Genomic DNA, 17,078 nt, shown 5'->3' with positions numbered 1-17,078 from the left:
CCTAGCTAATTCCAACCGGAAGGAGCGTCATCGCTTCCAGGATTGGGGGACTGCCAGCTTAAAAAAAAAAAAAGGGGATTAACCCCCCCTTGATAAGGGGAGAGCCGACCCCCGAATCCGCAACAATTGGTGTCAGGAGTGGGATTGGACCAGAACCAAATTTTTATATTATCTTAAAAATTTGGTCAAAATTTCGAGCGGCCGAAATTTTTATTAACATCCAAATTAAATCGTGACATGGATAATCAAGGTGATCGGATGCCGGTGGGGGGAAATGAGGGGGTAGAGGAAGCTGTAGAGTCAACCCAGGACCCCAGGGAAGAAGTGGGAGTAATGGAAGAGGGGATTTGAAGAAAGTGTGGTAGTGGGGGTTGCAGGTGCACAAAATGGCGGCGCCTCGCACATGGCGACGAGGGCCGCGCCCGCTGCGCAAATCGGGGGGATGAATGTGCAGGACCTCATGGCACAGATTCATGCAGCCACACAAATGGGGAATGCTGGATTGAGAAATGAATTGAGAAATGATATGGGAAATAAATTTGGGGGATTAGAAAACCAAATTGGGGGGTTGAGGAATGATATGGGAGACCAAATTGGGGGGTTGGGAAATGATATGGGAGACTAAATTGGGGGGTTGAGAAATGATATGGGAGACCAAATAGGGGGGTTAGAAGGTAAATTAGGGGCCCAATTGGAGGACGTGATTGGCGAAATGAGCAAGGGGTTAACGAGGGTGAAAAGCAAGATGGACACTTGGGAAAATCAAATGAAAAGAATGATGGACGGGTTAACGGGGTTTGAAAACAGAATGGGTGGCCACATAGAAAAATATGTGAGAGACATTGACCGCAGATCGGGCGGAAAGGTTGCGGGGGTACGCGACGAGGTAGCGCGGCTTGAGGAGCGTGGGTTGAGTGAGTTGGAGCAAAGCATAGTCACGTGGACGCCCTGGACGGGTGTAGAAATCGTGACCCGGGGCATAGAAAAGCCAACGGCCGCAGAATTAAAAGAAAAAATTTTGAGCACGCCGGCGGTCGTTGGCTAAGAAAAGAAACCGAACCAATAGTGGAAATTGGGGCGGAAGAGACGGACTTAGAAAAGCACTCGCGGGAGGAAGAAATGGAATGCATGCAAAGTCTGTGGTTACATCGTGATGTCGTGCTGCATAACCAAATGGAAAGTTTGCAGGTGTTGGAGCGAAGAAGAAGAAGCGCCAAGGTGAGTCGGGCTGTATATGGTGCGAAAAGATTTTGCGGGAAGGTGTTTGGCGCGAAAGGAGTTTTCGCGCGCTTGGGACCCGGACGACACCCAGGCATTCGTGGAAGGTCCTTTGTGCGCTGCGTGAGTGGAAATGGCGCACGACGCACGTGTAAGAAAAAAGTGTGCGTCGAAGAGTGAGTGTGTTACAGAGTGTGAAAGTGAGGATGAATGCACATCGTAGTGTATGTGTGATGAATGTGATACAGAGAGTGAGTTGGTTGTGGCGAGTGTGCGAGAATGCACACCTGAGTTGGTTGTGGAGCATGTGATTGGGTGTGCGACAGGGGATTGCACACCCGTGTGTAGGTGTGTGCTGAGTGGGTGTGCAACAGAGTGCACACCCACGAGTGGTACGGAGTACGTACCAGGAGAGTGTGCGCAAGATGGCGTGCGAGAGAGGTGTGTTACAAAGTGTGTGATAACAGAGTGTGCGAGGAGAATGAATGCGCAAGAATGTACGCGATAGGAATGCATGGAGTGTATGGAGACACCTGGATGTGTGAGTATAGAACGGGTAGCGTATGGATGTGAGCATGCTAGTCGGGCATCGACGTTACCAGGTTAGCGTTTAGGCCGACGTATAGCCGACGCGAGCTCTCGGGGCGTGGTGCGCTTTCTGTGCTGCGGGGACCGGCGGAGGTCGTAGCCACGGCAGTTTCTCAAGAACTGCCATGCGCGATCCGCGCTGGGCTCCACCCTGCATGGTCAGTACCGCGCTTTGTTAGGCAAAGTGATCGGCCCGGTTCGAGGGGAAGGAGAAGGGTTTGGAGCGGCGCCTCCTTGTGGTGGCGGCGCTCCGGCCAGGCAAGGCTGGGCCACCGCGCATGGGAGCACAAGGCCCTGCGTAGGGATGGTGCTTGGAGCCTTGGCCCGACAAAACCTCCTCCCCTGAATCCGAATGCCGGACGGACCCAACCTGTAGGAGACAGACCACCCATATGCATTGCTCGGCTTTTCGAAGCTGAGCTGTAAAAAAAAATGTATTTCCCGCACCGAGAGGCTCAAGGATAGAGGACTGGCATAGTGATAGTGTTGGCGAATGGTATACGGTGTAGAGGGATGGTGGATCTACCATCCCTCACATCGTATCTTTTGGGCAAAGGAGATATAGGTTTATGGGGTGGCAGTGAAAACTAGCCCGGGAGGGTTAAGATATTGGTAGGATCTAGAAAAATGACTATAGGTGACCGAGATTTAAGTAGCGACATTTGTACAAGTAGTGGGGACGTAGAGTACAGGGTGCCCCAACACCTTGCCCCCCCCCCCCCTCCCCTGTCCAGCTCTACTGGGTCGCCAATGTACAATGGCGGGCATATAGCGGGAAGGATCATTCATTTGACATCTCAAATACCAAATTTCATAATGATCTAATGAGCCTTTCTTGTTCTGTTGCAGATTTTGTGAAGTGATGTCGTGGTCGGGTGATTCCGAGAAGAAAAGGTGGATATGCCGCATCATGGCTATCGTGTTCCGAGTCGCCAGGGATCAGACGCCGGGAACCATATCCCGATCCTGGGTTGCCAAGTACCTGAACAGGTCTGAGGGCTTCGTCAAACGCAATTGGAACCGTGATCCCTTCGATTGTGAGATGGACAGCCGGCCCGAACAGACAGCACAATGTTTGTCTCAGGAAAGCAGGGATATCATCATTGAGTCGCTTGCCAAGGAGAAGAAAAGCATTCGAGGGCTCCAAAAGGAGATTGAACGGGTTCGAGGGAAGAAGAAGAGCTTATCAAGTATCCACAGGTTCCTTCAGTCCATTGGCGCAAAGGCTATTCACCAAATTCCAGCACCGAAGCTGACGGAGAAGAATGTCGAGGATCGAATGTGGTTTTGTGAGTTTTTGAGCGAGTGGACCTCTGATGATTTTCTTTTCCTGGCCCCTTCTGATGAATTTTTCATTTATGAGGCTCGACGTCCCAACTTCCAGAACGACAGAATTTCGGCTCTTCACAATGATGACATTCCACAATAACTCAAGATTCGAGAGAAATCGAAGACAGCACGGTGCGTTGACGTCTTCTTGAGGTTCACAGCGAAAAGGCTGATGTGGGTCATCAAAGAGCAAGGACAATCATGGGATGGCAAATACCTCCGAGACATTGTGCTGACCCGCCATGTTATTCCGTTCTTACGGAACCCAGAAAATGTCCTCCGCATCAAGGAGACCACGTTTCTGCACGTCCGAGTCCCGTGCATGAGCGCACTGGCGACCCAGAATCTTCTGAAGGCGAACAAGGTCGATTGTTTCAGAAACGATGAGTGGCCGGGAGCATCGCCTGACCTCAATGCCTGTGAACATTTGGGGGCGATACTCAAGGACAGAGTTGAACAACGCCTCCAGAACACCAGGGAAGAGCTTCTCACTGCTTTGACTAACGTCCTCGAAGAAATGGAGTTCGATCGTGACTTGTTTGTGTCTCTCTTGGAATCCTACCCCGCACGTTTGGAGGCATGTCGGTTGGCGGGCGGTGGGCACACCAAATATTGAAGCAAAGCTTTGAAACTGTGCACATGAGATGTCGAATAATAAAGCTTTTTTCCCCTATTCGTGGTTTCTCCCTACCTCTCCTAAGTTGGGCTGGGCAGGGGGGGGGGGGCTAAGGTATTGGGACACCCCATAGAGTAGTTGGTTGATAACAGCGAGGGATGTGCAATAGTATAAGGGTGACAGGGAAGCACTAATCTTAGAAGGGCAAAAATTAGTCAGATGATGCTGTGTGTGTGAGCAGGAGGTTTAAGATGAAATGAGGTATTGAGAGGCAATGCTCGTAAATGCTGTGTGTGCATGTAGAAAGTGTATTGAGCAGAGTATCGAGGATGTGTGTGATTGTGCATTGAGTGATTGGCTTGCATGGTGGCAAGGGAGAATGGTTGGATGGAAAAGATGGTCTGGAGTAAATGGAGTATGGAATGTATGGTGTGGAGTGAGTATTGTGGAATACGTGGAGTGGAGTGTATGATGCGAAGGAGTGGATGGGGGAAGGATGGACCCCCTCATGAGTACCCGGGGAGGGTAGTTTAAAAGTAGGTAGAGGGAGTAGGTAAATTGTGGTTGGAGATTGACATCTGTGGTGCGGAAGTAGCAGGGTACTGCTTGATTGGTGCATGAGTAAAGTGGAATGGCTGGGCGTGTGGCCTGTTAGAAAGAATGGTTGAATGGGCACTCCGCCACTGGTAGTCTGTCGGCCAGGTGAGGCCGCAGGTAGGCTCTGGGAGCCAGTTAGAGTTCAATGGGGCCCGAGGATCCAGAGAAGGACCCAGGTAGCCTGACGCCAGAGAGGGCGGTAGCAGGGTAAGGGGGCCAGAGGGCCTTCCCCAGGTTCGATTAGTGAGGAGCAGGTAAGCTCGGGTGGCAACTGCAGTGGCGGAGGTGTGCAGGTGAGCGGACCTGCTGGTGAGACACACGACCCAGCCCTGAAATTGTGCAAGGGCACAGGTTGAAGAATCGGGGGAGTGACACCCCAAATTGGAGAGCGCCACAGTATTTTCAATGGGAATTGGTTTTTAGAACCACATAGTTTAATGATGGCCAATGGTTTTGCGGGGTAAGACCCCGGGTAGTTTAAGAGTGTTAATGTCATTTAGAAGTATAGCTAGGATGAAAGTCTCTTCGCACCATCCGCATCCACTCACCTAAGGTGATAAAACTCCACACCATATTTTGGCAGACATTTGGAATGAAAGACGCATCTCGACGTGGGTGAGACATTGTTTAATATTCCATCCCTTCCTCCTTAGGAGGGATTGTGGACGAATTTGGTTTAGAGGGGATGGGAAAGACAAGACGTAGTGACGAATCTGTAAATGTGTAAATTGTGTAAATACGGGTAAGAGCAAAGGTAGGGTAGGTGACATGGGGGGTGACGAACGGTTAGGGATGAGCTTTCTAGGCTCGCTCTCCCGCGCCCTTCATGTTGCATTGCTTTGTATTGGTGTGTACCCTTGCGCCCCTGCCCGCGGATCTGCTTGTCCTTCCTTCCCCACTCACGGACCATTGTTCTTTTGTGCCGGGGGGGGGGGGGGGGGGGGTTGTGCAGGTGACCACCGTTGTGCGCCCGCACCCTTGCTGCCTCCGGCCTGCACTGATGCACCATATGGACCACACGTTCTGTGGCATAGCACCACCTTATGGACCACACGTACTGTGGCCTGGCACGTCTGCTGGGACCGGCCACTGTTGCCAGCGGTGTCTGGTTGTGGACCACTGTGTTTTCAGAGTGGCCACCGTGCCATGTAGGTGGACCACCTACGTTGGCCCTGCTGGCCAGAAATAACAAAAAGCGGACGCGGGTTGTGCCCTTTCCTATTATTAAATAGACAGCAAGATGAAGATCAAGACAACCAGAAGCATCGGCCCAGCAGACAAGCAAGAAGACATCAGACATTATTGATTATTTTAAAATGTTTTTTTTGTGTGCATTTTGATGATGGTGCTTTTTGGTGCTTTTGGTGCATTTTTATTATTGGTGCATATTGATGCATATGGTATGGTGTATCAGTGCAGTGCAGTGTGGTATTTTTCCTCTTTTCAAAAAGTTATTCTCTTCCCACTAAAGACAGCTCCTGGGTGACAGTTTGTAAATAATTAGTGTTTTTGTAAATAATGCTCCCCACCGGCTAAATGTGTAGTTTTGAGAATAATTCCGCAATTTGGTTAGTCTGTGGGCATGAGCCAGTTAGATAGGATGCAACGCAGCAGGCGGGACATATTTAGTGTTAAAACTGTCGCACTCAAGGTGAGGTTAAAAGTAGAGGGTAACCACACCTAAGTGTCACACTAAGTTAAAGTTGATTCGGCCGGGGACGGGCCTGGAGGAAAGGAGGGTGGAGTGTTGTGGTTTTTAGAACCCTCACTTTGTAAATACTTGTAAATAATATTCCATCATTTAAAAGGTTAAAGGTCGCACCCATAGTTAGTTCATATGCAACACATAGGCCACCATAGGAACTTTAGTTATTTCCTTATTATGTGTCAGTTAAGGCTGTGTTCCCAATAGTTGAATCTGCGTTGCATTAATCAAATAATATAGGCCCCATTCGCTTCCTTTCCAACCTCTCTCTCCCAATTCTATTACGCGCCTCCGCTTGCTAGCAGCGTTCGCTGCCTCGCTGAGCTTTTGCTCAAACAAACGCCATTAACCACGCAGTCAAGCTCGAGGAAGAAGGGGGCGGAGCGCCGGGAACGAGGCGTGGCCCTGTCAACTCACCAAGGGTGGAGCTGGTGAGCCCTCGCCAACCAACCAGGGCTGAGGTGAGCTCACTGGCGGGCGTGGTTTCGAAGAGCGCGGATTGATCTCAAAGCGCATTATATATAAGCGCGCCCCTTTACGGACTGCGTGAGGGAGCACATTTTGATACGGACTCGTTGGGAAAGGTGCTTTATGAACTTATTGATCGGGAGGCGCGCTTGTTTCAAAGGACTGTGCAGGGGACGATCGATTGTAAAGGACTCGTTGGGAAAGGCGCTTTATGAACTTATTGATCGGGAGGCACGCTTGTTTCAAAGGACTGCGCGGAGACGCTGATTGCACGAACTGCCTGTGATATGAGCCATTGATCGGGAGAGAGAGAGAGAGAGAGAGAGAGAGAGAGAGAGAAGAGAGAGAGAGAGAGAGAGAGAGAGAGAGAGAGAGAGAGATAGAGAGATAGAGAGATAGAGAGATAGAGAGATAGAGAGAGAGAGAGAGAGAGAGAGAGAGAGAGAGAGAGAGAGAGAGAGCTGGCGCGAGCTACGTATTACGTACGCCGCATCCCAGTCCCCCGATATATGTAACCCTGAGATACGTAAGGGCCGCTCGCGTCTGATGATACGCGCGAAGCTGCCTGCCGGGTTTCGCCCGTGGAACCGGAGCCTGGACTGGAGTGGACCGGAGCCGGATCCCATCGCCTGGACCATCTGCTTGGACCTTCCTCCCCTACCACTACAATCCCGTGTGAGTGTGTCTGTTCGTCCTGGGGTCGTAATAAGTTTAAACTGTTTAGGTAAGCCTGCCCTGTGTCCTTTTGTTTCTTCTTCCTCCTGTATATTCCTTTCATTTCCTCTTTGGGTTTTTGTACATAATAAATAAACCCTTATTTGTTCTTCCTACACTCTGGTTTCCTCTTATGCGATCACCTCCATCCTTTCTTTCAATTGAGTACCTATGGCACGATTTGGAAACCGCTCAGGATCGGGTTAGTCTTTGTTAATGGCTCGGGCCGCGGATTGCTAACCGCTCGGCAATTTCCATCTTATCCGTGGTTCGAGTGGGAGTTATTTCCCTGCTTTACAGTCGGGTTAGTACGTAGGTATTTGGGACTTCATTGACCAATCACCCGAGCTAATTCTGACCAGAAGGAGAGTCATAACTTCCAGGATTGGGGGACGGCCAGCTTAAAAGACAAGGGGACTAAACCCCCGTGATAAGGGGAGAGCCGACCCCCGAATCCGCAACAATATATATATATATATATATATATATATATATATATATATATATATATATATATATTATATATATATATATATATATATATATATATATATATATACACATATGTAATTATATATATTCTTGCATTTACTCTTGATATCACTTAGGCTACATATTCGGCACAAGCAAAGCGCAATGAGCCTCCAGCAGTTTAACACCTGGCTGCGCAGTAAACTGAACTGACACAACGTAGACTCATTTACAATTTGTCACACTTACCAGGACATTCTGAATAAACTCGATTTGACCGCATTGCAAAAGGAATTCCTTTTTCAATCAAACAAGGCAAAACATGTTTGGAAGATATTAGGGTGAATGATCATGTTTCTTTTCTTCTTTTTTTAACCTTAACATAATGGGTATTCTGCATTTTGCAAACATCCTTATTGCATCGTTCTGTTTATGAAAGCGTGTGGATGTCACTGCACAATGAAGTGAAAATGTTACTGAATCGTTTGAGACCCAGGGCAACGAAAATAATATAGCTCGTGTTCCTGTTATCGAAGACCATGTTGCCATGCATAATACACTACTGATTTATTTTCCCACACCTGATTGGCACAACTTGCCCCTCCACCTCTGCCTCCCACACCTTACATTGCAGATTGGTACTAACGGACACAATCATTCTCCTGGCAAAACCTCATTTTCTGTCTGTGCGTGTGGCCTTTCGGGAGAAAGCCATCTTTGATGGTGAAAGCAAAGAAATTGCAAATGGCTCATTGCCCCCGGTGGTTACACATTATTAAGCCTGACCTCTAGGGGGGCTTATGTTAAGATTTACATCATTTAAAGTTTGTTTAATTATTGTATCCCCATAGCAGAAATCCATATTGGAAAAAAATAATAACGATTAATAAAATTCCATGCCCGGAGACAAAAGGCCAATGGTCCTCCCTGAAAGGTGGGCAGGGGCAGCACAATTGGCTTTTAATCACACAGATTTACTGCACGGAGCCTGCTGGAGCGGGCATGATTTCCATTAGCATGGGAGTAATGAGGCAGCGCAGCCCTGCCCAGCTTGCGGGACATCCCACTTCACAGCAAGTGCCTCGTGGAACCATCGAACCCAGCGTGCATTTACCGAGTCTCTTTAAGCGATGATTAGTTATTTTCACGAACTTCCATTTTACAATGAGCCTGCATACATTGGCAGATCCTGCATAGACATATCACACACTAAGGGCAGCAACAATCACACAGTAAATAACATTTCATAAATAGTCCTTGCAACTCCATAAAATGCTTCATTCCATGAAAGTAAAAGATGCACACCAGCAGAAGCATATCTGTTGTCGTGTAACGTTAATTATTCTGTGAAAATATTGTCATGAGCTGGGGTCTCGGCACGTAGGCCATGGGCCAGATATGGTAGTCGTGCACCCCCCCCCCCCCCCACAACTCTACCACCCCATATATTTTTGAAGCAGTAGGGTCCCCTCAACATGAAATCAACTGGTAACAGTAAATAAACTGGTTCTTACAATTCATTTTTCACACATGTTTGATGGTACCCTTAAAATATATCTTTTCCGTGTCGTTATGTTCCCTGAGATGGCTGAAAGTGGTCTGTTATATAAGTTAATATCATCTGAAAGGTAATTATCTGCTGGTCATTATAAATGGCATATATTTTAGATTTAGTGTTACCATTGGCCTCAAAAATCAAGTCGAACAGCTATACCCCATGTTTCGCTGTGCCAACGCAACACAGACTAAGATATTCAAACTAATATTTCAAATCCAGCCACACTAGACTTGATTGACATTAATAACAAATGTCTGGACATTCTTCATAAAAATACCTTTCATTTGATACCAAATGTGTATTTTTGTCAATAAAAATCTTATCAGATATGACACTTCAAACAGAATGCAGGTGTGCCGACAATCGCGATAACTGCACGAAATGATCGCGTTGATAGACATTGTCAGTGCTTTATATGATACTAGGGCGTGCCCGTACGTGGGTGCAAAAAAACATGCGTGCAAACAACAACAACAAAAAAAAACTTTGAAACCACGTGGCAGTAACGACCACAGAACCCCCCCCCCTCTATTTACATGAAATGGTTTGGTCCATTCGCAAAGCCAAAGCGAACGGCTTGCGAGTACGGTAGAACCCCCCCCCCCTCTATTTACATGAAATGGTTTGGTCCATTCGCAAAGCCAAAGCGAACGGCTTGCGAGTACGGTGACCATACCTTGGGAACCACTTGTCCGATTAATTTCAAACCTTGAAAAGGCACATCCTCGGGTCCCCAGCAATATACCTGGCAAGTTTCAAGTATATCGGACCCGTGGTTGTCGAGAAACAGCGGTCACAGACAAACACACACACATACACACAGAGATTACTGGAATTATAGATAGACTAGGACGTGCCCGTACGTGGGTGCTTGCCCGTACGTGCTTGCCCGTACGTGCGTGCAAAAAAACATGCGTGCAAACAACAACAACAAAAAAAAACTTTGAAACCACGTGGCAGTAACGACCACAGAACCCCCCCCCTCTATTTACATGAAATGGTTTGGTCCATTCGCAAAGCCAAAGCGAACGGCTTGCGAGTACGGTAGAACCCCCCCCCCCTCTATTTACATGAAATGGTTCGGTCCATTCGCAAAGCCAAAGCGAACGGCTTGCGTTACTTTTACTAATAGCTCGGTAACTACTTCTCCGATTAATATGAAACCTTGAAAAGGCACATCCTCGGGTCCCCAGCAATATACCTGGCAAGTTTCAAGTATATCGGACCGGTAGTTGTCGAGAAACAGCGGTCACAGACAAACACACACACACACACACACACACACAGACACACACACACACAGAGATTACTGGAATTATAGATAGATTTACATGAAATGGTTCGGTCCATTCGCAAAGCCAATAGTGGGGGGGCCAATGTTTTCCCGTTGAATTCAAATGTTAATTTGTGGACACTGGTTGGGTTGTCTTTAGGGATGATAGAAGTTGTAGAAAAAATATGTCTCCATTTTTTTCAAGTTCTTTATAGCGGCCATTTTGGATTATCAAAATGGCGTTTGTTGAAAACCGAAATTGTCATTATCTTGGCTTCTAAATGACCTAGAGTGTTAATTTTGGTGTCCAAATGTACATATTTGCGGATACTTAATCCAATAAACACACATTTATACACCTACATATGATCAAAAGGGTTCTTATGGCAGCCATCTTGGATTTTCACGCACTTATGCCAACACATATATATATATTTTTCCATCATTTTCACTTCTAAATCACATAAAGGCTGGACTTTAGTGTTCAAATGTACACTTATAATGTCTTTGTGCAATATTTTTAGTTGGCAGTGTTCATTGTTACATTGAAGGATCTCCATCCTCCTCATCATCAGTGTTATCGATTCCCATGGGGCGCTCCTGACCCGTGTTACCACACACCTCTTCATCTGCCCCACACATACACATCTCAGAACAGTTGAGATGCTGAGACCTGCATGAGCAGTGAGACATGCATTGGGTCTTCTTGCAGTTACATTTGATTAGATGTGTGATGGCAGCTGGGGCTGGAGGGTCCTTGGTTGTGATGGGCACCAGCTGATCTCCTTCTGCTCTCCATCCATGTTCTGTTGGTTGTGGAAGCTGGGGGTCCGGTACATCAGCCTGATGCCACACCATGGCCTGGAAATGTGCACGAGCAATGGCTTCATGTAAAGCTCCCCGTGTTGGTGGCAGCTTCTGTGCCTCTAGCTGTTTCTTGGTAAACAGTCTCCACCTCAGCTTGCCCACATCCACAACTGTAGTACGAGGCTCATACAGCTGGCATACAAATGCCTCAATGTCACTTTCTGTGTCAGCTCTCAGCTCCTCAGAGGCCCCAAGGTCATGAAACGCAGATACCACCTCAACAGAGCACCTATTGAGGGCTTGCCAACATGTGAGCTTTCCCTTGCCGGCAAACCGACCAGTCTGGTCTGCTCCCGTGAATGCATGGAATCCTGGTAGGGCTGCAGCCTTCCTGACACCAAGTTCATGTACTATTGGTTCCAGTGAGATTTGCCTCTTCTTGTTCCCCACACCCGTGATGAAGTATGTGTCTTTGCATAGTTCATGGTACCGGTGGAGTGCTAGGATGAATACATCAGTATCAGGTGACTGAATGTACAGCTGTGTTGCACCTCTTCGGACGGCATCTAGACTGTGAAGAAAGATCCTCGTATCAGCCTCCTCCTGGGAGCTACGGAGATGCTGTACATCCATGCAGTTGGAGAAGACATCCTGCCTTGAAGTGACGATGAAGACCTTGGTAGTCCCCTCAAAGTGACACAGAGCTTTCTTTGCCAGATAGACAGTTAGCTCATCTTTGGTGTTGGTGTGCGACAGGAACTGTTTTGCTGTCAGTTTCCCAATCGGGGTGCTGTCTTGAACGTGGTAAGCAGTGGGCGGCTTGCCACCTTGGCGCCTCTCCCGTGTGGCCTCTTTCAGTGAATTTGGCAGATCATATCGGTCAAACACGAGGTGGACTTCATCATACCCGTTGGTCTTGCAGTCCAGTGTTGCATTGAAATGGCCAGCCCACTGGGCACATGTTTTGACCCATTGTGGCTTACCCATTGCTTGCACTAATGCCATGCCGTCTATGACAGTCACCTTCTTGGGAGGGGGTGGAGTATGTTCAGGATTGTCGTCGTCTGGCTGCTGACCAGTGCCAGTTGACTTCTTGGGTAGATCTTCTAGGATGCCCATGAGCTTGCTTTTGTCTGTGCATGGTAGTAGTGTCCCAGCCATTGCAAAGAGGGTTCGTGGAAGCGCGGTGAATTCATATTGACCTATGGCATCCTTCAAGTTGATCTCTGGTCGTGAGCGGGCCACGATCAGCATGTGCGCAAACAGTGACCTGTCGTCTTTCAGCTCTACAACCTTGTCTGCCAGTTTGTGCTTCACAGCTTTCCTGGCACTCTTCCACATCTTCAGTTTGACCTTTCCCATTCTGGCCCAAAGGTTGATTTCATTTGTGTTGATGCGCTCTGCAACAAACGTGTTATACGCTTTCTGACCAATCTCATCTTGGTTGCAGACATCCTTCTGTACTTCAGCTGGCATCACCACCTTGGTGATGATAGTCGTCAGGTCTTCACCCTCATGCGTCATGGGATTCATGGACTCTCTGATCACATTCTTCAGTCGACGAATGCTGTCTTCCTGCCGAGCCCAGACTGTGGTTGATAGGTCGTGGTGCTCCTTGCGTGTAGCTGATTGTGAGCCAGCCATCTGACGGGCTTCTTCAGCAAGCCTACTCAGCTCTGGTGCTGTCAGAAAGAACCTTTCGCGGGCACTGGCATTCTGGGTAATGCCCACAATACCCCCTGTCACCTTCATGATCCTGTTGATGTGCTCCAGTGCATGGTCCACACCTACAGCACAGAAGGGGATTTCATTCTTATGGACACTGAAGTTCCCATCCATGAACTCTTGGTAGATCCCTGGATCTGTCATCTTCAGGGCCTTCATCTCTGCAAGGTACCGGGGAGTCAGCCTGGCATATTTCTGTTTGTCATGTGCAAAGAAGTATATGCACATCTCATCCAGTGAAGACAGGTGAAGCTCAAATTGTCCATCACGGGTGGCACGGATGAATGTGTATATCAGCATTATCATCCGCATGTAGCGTCGCACAAACTTGAACAGTGGACTCTTGGCTTCTTTCCTCTCATCAAACTTTGCCATGGCCTCCAGGACTTCGTTTGACTCGAGGACAGCTAGCATGTTGTTCTGCGCGCTTGTCATCTCCTCTCGGTTGTGTAGATGACAGCTCTGGGCAACCTGTTGTGCTGACTGGGTACATGGGCCCCTCAGATGGGGATGCTCTTGGAAGAATTCGTCCACATAGAGGTCGAAGAGGGCTTGGACAGTGGTGATGTGGGCCTCCAAAGCCCTCTTCATGTGCTTGGCTTCCAGTATTTGTCTGGTCGTTGTTGGGCCATAGATATCAGCCTCAGACCAAGCCTCGTCAAGACCACTGTCCTCTATGGCATTCCCAGCAGCCCTCAGTGCAGCCATCACAGTGTGCATCTCCCCTAGTCGCAGTACCCACTTGCCTTTGCAGTCATCTCTGGTCATCTCCAGCTGTTTGGCTCGCTCATACAGGGCCATGTCTAAGGTGATCACTGTCTTCCTATCGGGACCCATGACCATGCAGTTGATTTGCTGTGTCTGTTTCAAGACTGTTATCAGTGTTTGCCATTCATGGGCTGGTGCTGCTACCAATGGCAGGGCGTTGACCTCTGTCAGAGGCTTCGAAGAGGAGAGCAGTGAGTTGTAGGCTGTCCAAGTTGGGATATCGTGATGCTTGATCCTACTGCCAGGTGGTTGTTTTGGATCGTGGACGAGTGACCCAACAGGGTCAGCATGCTGGGGTTCTGCAGCTTGCAGCTGGTCATCTGGTGGGATGATGTCGTCTTGTACGTCCTCAGCTTCAGCTGTTCGCATGATTGTGCGTGAAAGTAGCCACACTGTGTCCGTCGCAGAGTACGGCTTGGTGACATCTGGGTTTGACCGTGTATTGAAGCTATACGTGGTACCTGTGGCAGATTGTTTGTTTGGTGCTTGGCAAGGAACAAAGTCTGGAGCAGTCAGAACCTTGAGTGAGCGGTGTCTGGCCTTTCGGCGGTCATGTAGTGTCAGTGTTCTATGTTCATCTGTGGAGGGTGCATGTTCCCGTCGTTGGTAGAGTGCCCAGGCTGTAGCATGGAGTGTCCGCTTCCCATCAGGTGTGTCTTCATTGAAGTCACTGTTGTCCACTGCAAAGAAGACAAACGTCCCTATGCGCATGGTTCTTGGAAAGTATACACCCTGTTCTGTCGTAGACTCTATGACTGAGTTGGCCAGCTGTGTCTCCAACCGCAAGATCCGACTATAATCAACAGACAGACCGAACCCATGCAGGAAATCCAGAAGCTTCTTGTTTCTGGTGGACTGATGGACTACAATGGCAACGGCAAGCTGCTGTGGCCATTCTAAGCGATGGCGGAATGGTGCATCTGGCTCTTTGGGCTTGTACGTGACTTGGCGTTTTGACTTGTAGCCGTACATGATGTTCTGACTGATGGTTATAACATCTCGATGAATAGTGGCTGAGCGCATAGTCTCTGGCTCAATGCTCGTGGCTGGTCCTTCCAGTAGCCAGCGGAGGAAAGCATAGAGTACTTTGGGTACATGCTTTTCAGCATCATCAGTGTTCATTTCTCCTTCAAATTGCCATGGGTGCTTGTTCTGACAAGCAATGGCACTGCGGAGAACAGAGGCACTCTCAAACAGTTGTTCGATGTTTTTTTCATTTGTCTTCGTCATTGCATCTTCGACAGCTGCATCACGCACGGCAGTGGAGAATACACAGTCTGACTCGTTTCGACGTTTTGGTTTCATGAAGTGAACGTCATCAATGTGAGAGTTGATTTTATCCTTCATGCCTTGGGTAGTAGGTGATGGGACATTGTGCACACCATTATTGTCAAGAATCCTGGAGTAAACCGACTTCAGGTCAGACATGTTGAGAATTTCACCAGCTTGGAGTAGAGAGCGAACAAGGCTGACAAACTCAATGTCTGCGGCTATTTTGATAACATTAGTTTCTTGCAGTATGTGTTCTTTGTCATCACTTGATGTCCCACTCTTGGGAGCACGTTGGACATTCTGCACCCAGCATGGGAGATGATACTTGACGTCGATCGCATGAGCATCATGTGCACTGATGGCAGCACTCAGCTGAACTTTCCACTTGTGGTTGCTGCCTTCTTCAACAGCTTTCTTCAGCTGTTTACCTGCGTTGAACGTGCATACAACATGTACACTTTCCTTAGTGACCTCTTGACAGAAGAAACAAAGGTCTCTGTTGAATGGAGTTGATGATGAACGTGTGAAGCGAAGAGTCTCGTCTTGCGTAGAACCTGAGGTACTTGCAGCGGCAGGTGCAGAAGAAGGACGTCCACACCTCTTATGAAGATGCTGGGTGTCGCCATGTTCGCAGGCTTTCTGGTGGCGAACTCTAGCACGCTCCAGGTGAGCAGTGTTGCATGTAGATCCATAACATGCCCGGTGCCACTTTGCTTTATTGTTCCTCAAGTCAGTGGCAGTGAAACAGCTTAATCGTTCGCTGATCTGTTTGAAGTCGGCATCACCATATCGTGCCCTCTCCTGGATGAACTGGAGAAACTTTGCATATGAGCCCAGTGCTGGCTCAGTCACTAGTGCACCTTGGGGATCCTGGCACTGAATGCAAAGTGTGAAATCAGTTTCTTTCTTGGTTTTCTTGCTTTTTGGCTCCATCATAGCTCAGGGTCACGAATCTGGAACATACAAATAACAAATAACAATTAAGATAGATGTGCATTAAGTTAGATTTTGGACACTGGTTCGGCTGTGCCATAAAAACCTATTTTTATCCCTTGTAGGTTATTAAAGAAGGTTTCATTCAATTCTCTATCCCCAAAAATGTACAACTGGACACCAGAATCGAAACTCTAGGTCATTTAGAAGCCAAGATAATGGAATTTTACGTTTTCGACATCCGCCATTTTGAAAATCCAAAATGGCCGCCATAAAGAACTTGAAACAATTGGAGACATATTTTTTCTAGAACTTATATCATCCCTAAAGACAGCCCAACCAGTGTCCAAAAATTAACAAGCAATTTCACCGGGCATTTCAATCTGCTACATTGGCCCCCCCACTACAAAGCGAACGGCTTGCGTTACTTTTACTAATAGCTCGGTAACTACTTCTCCGATTAATATGAAACCTTGAAAAGGCACATCCTCGGGTCCCCAGCAATATACCTGGCAAGTTTCAAGTATATCGGACCGGTAGTTGTCGAGAAACAGCGGTCACAGACAAACACACACACACACACACACACACACACACACACAGACACACACACACACAGAGATTACTGGAATTATAGATAGATGTGATAGACAGGTGCTTTAATTGGAAAGTGAAATATCATTCAATTGCTCATTGTTACTTGACAATATATTATTAAGTCACACTTTACCTCGATTTAGTTACAGGAATACATGCATGTTGCAAATGAAGCAGCTTTGTCAACAACTCGCTACGATTCAGAAATTTACCAGCTAGAACATCAGCTAGAATCTAGCATCCGCTAGAACATCAGCTAGAATCTAGCATCAGCTAGAACATCAGCTAGAATCTAGCATTAGCTAGAACATCAGCTAGAATCTAGCATCAGCTAGAACATCAGCTGGAATCTAGCATCAGCTAGAACATCAGCTAGAATCTAGCATCAGCTAGAACATCAGCTCGAATCTAGCATCAGCTAGAACATCAGCTATAATCT

General features: G+C 47.8%; 1 protein-coding gene across 1 annotated transcript in view; it reads right to left on the bottom strand.

Moving 5' to 3' along the window:
- Positions 1-12,473, bottom strand: part of LOC144889791 (uncharacterized) — a 107,725-nt gene extending 95,252 nt beyond the window's left edge. Inside the window, exon 1 of the mRNA XM_078770992.1 lies at positions 11,159-12,473. Within this exon, the coding sequence (XP_078627118.1) occupies positions 11,159-12,463 (1,305 nt within the window). The 5' untranslated portion in view covers positions 12,464-12,473. The remainder of the gene's footprint in view (positions 1-11,158) is intronic.
- Positions 12,474-17,078: the final 4,605 nt, after the last annotated feature.

Source organism: Myxine glutinosa, chromosome 1 (assembly GCF_964187855.1).
Source record: "Myxine glutinosa chromosome 1, kmMyxGlut1.1, whole genome shotgun sequence".
NCBI lineage: Eukaryota > Metazoa > Chordata > Myxini > Myxiniformes > Myxinidae > Myxine > Myxine glutinosa.
Note: the sequence above shows the minus strand (reverse complement) of the source record. Positions and strands in the feature narration are given on the sequence as shown.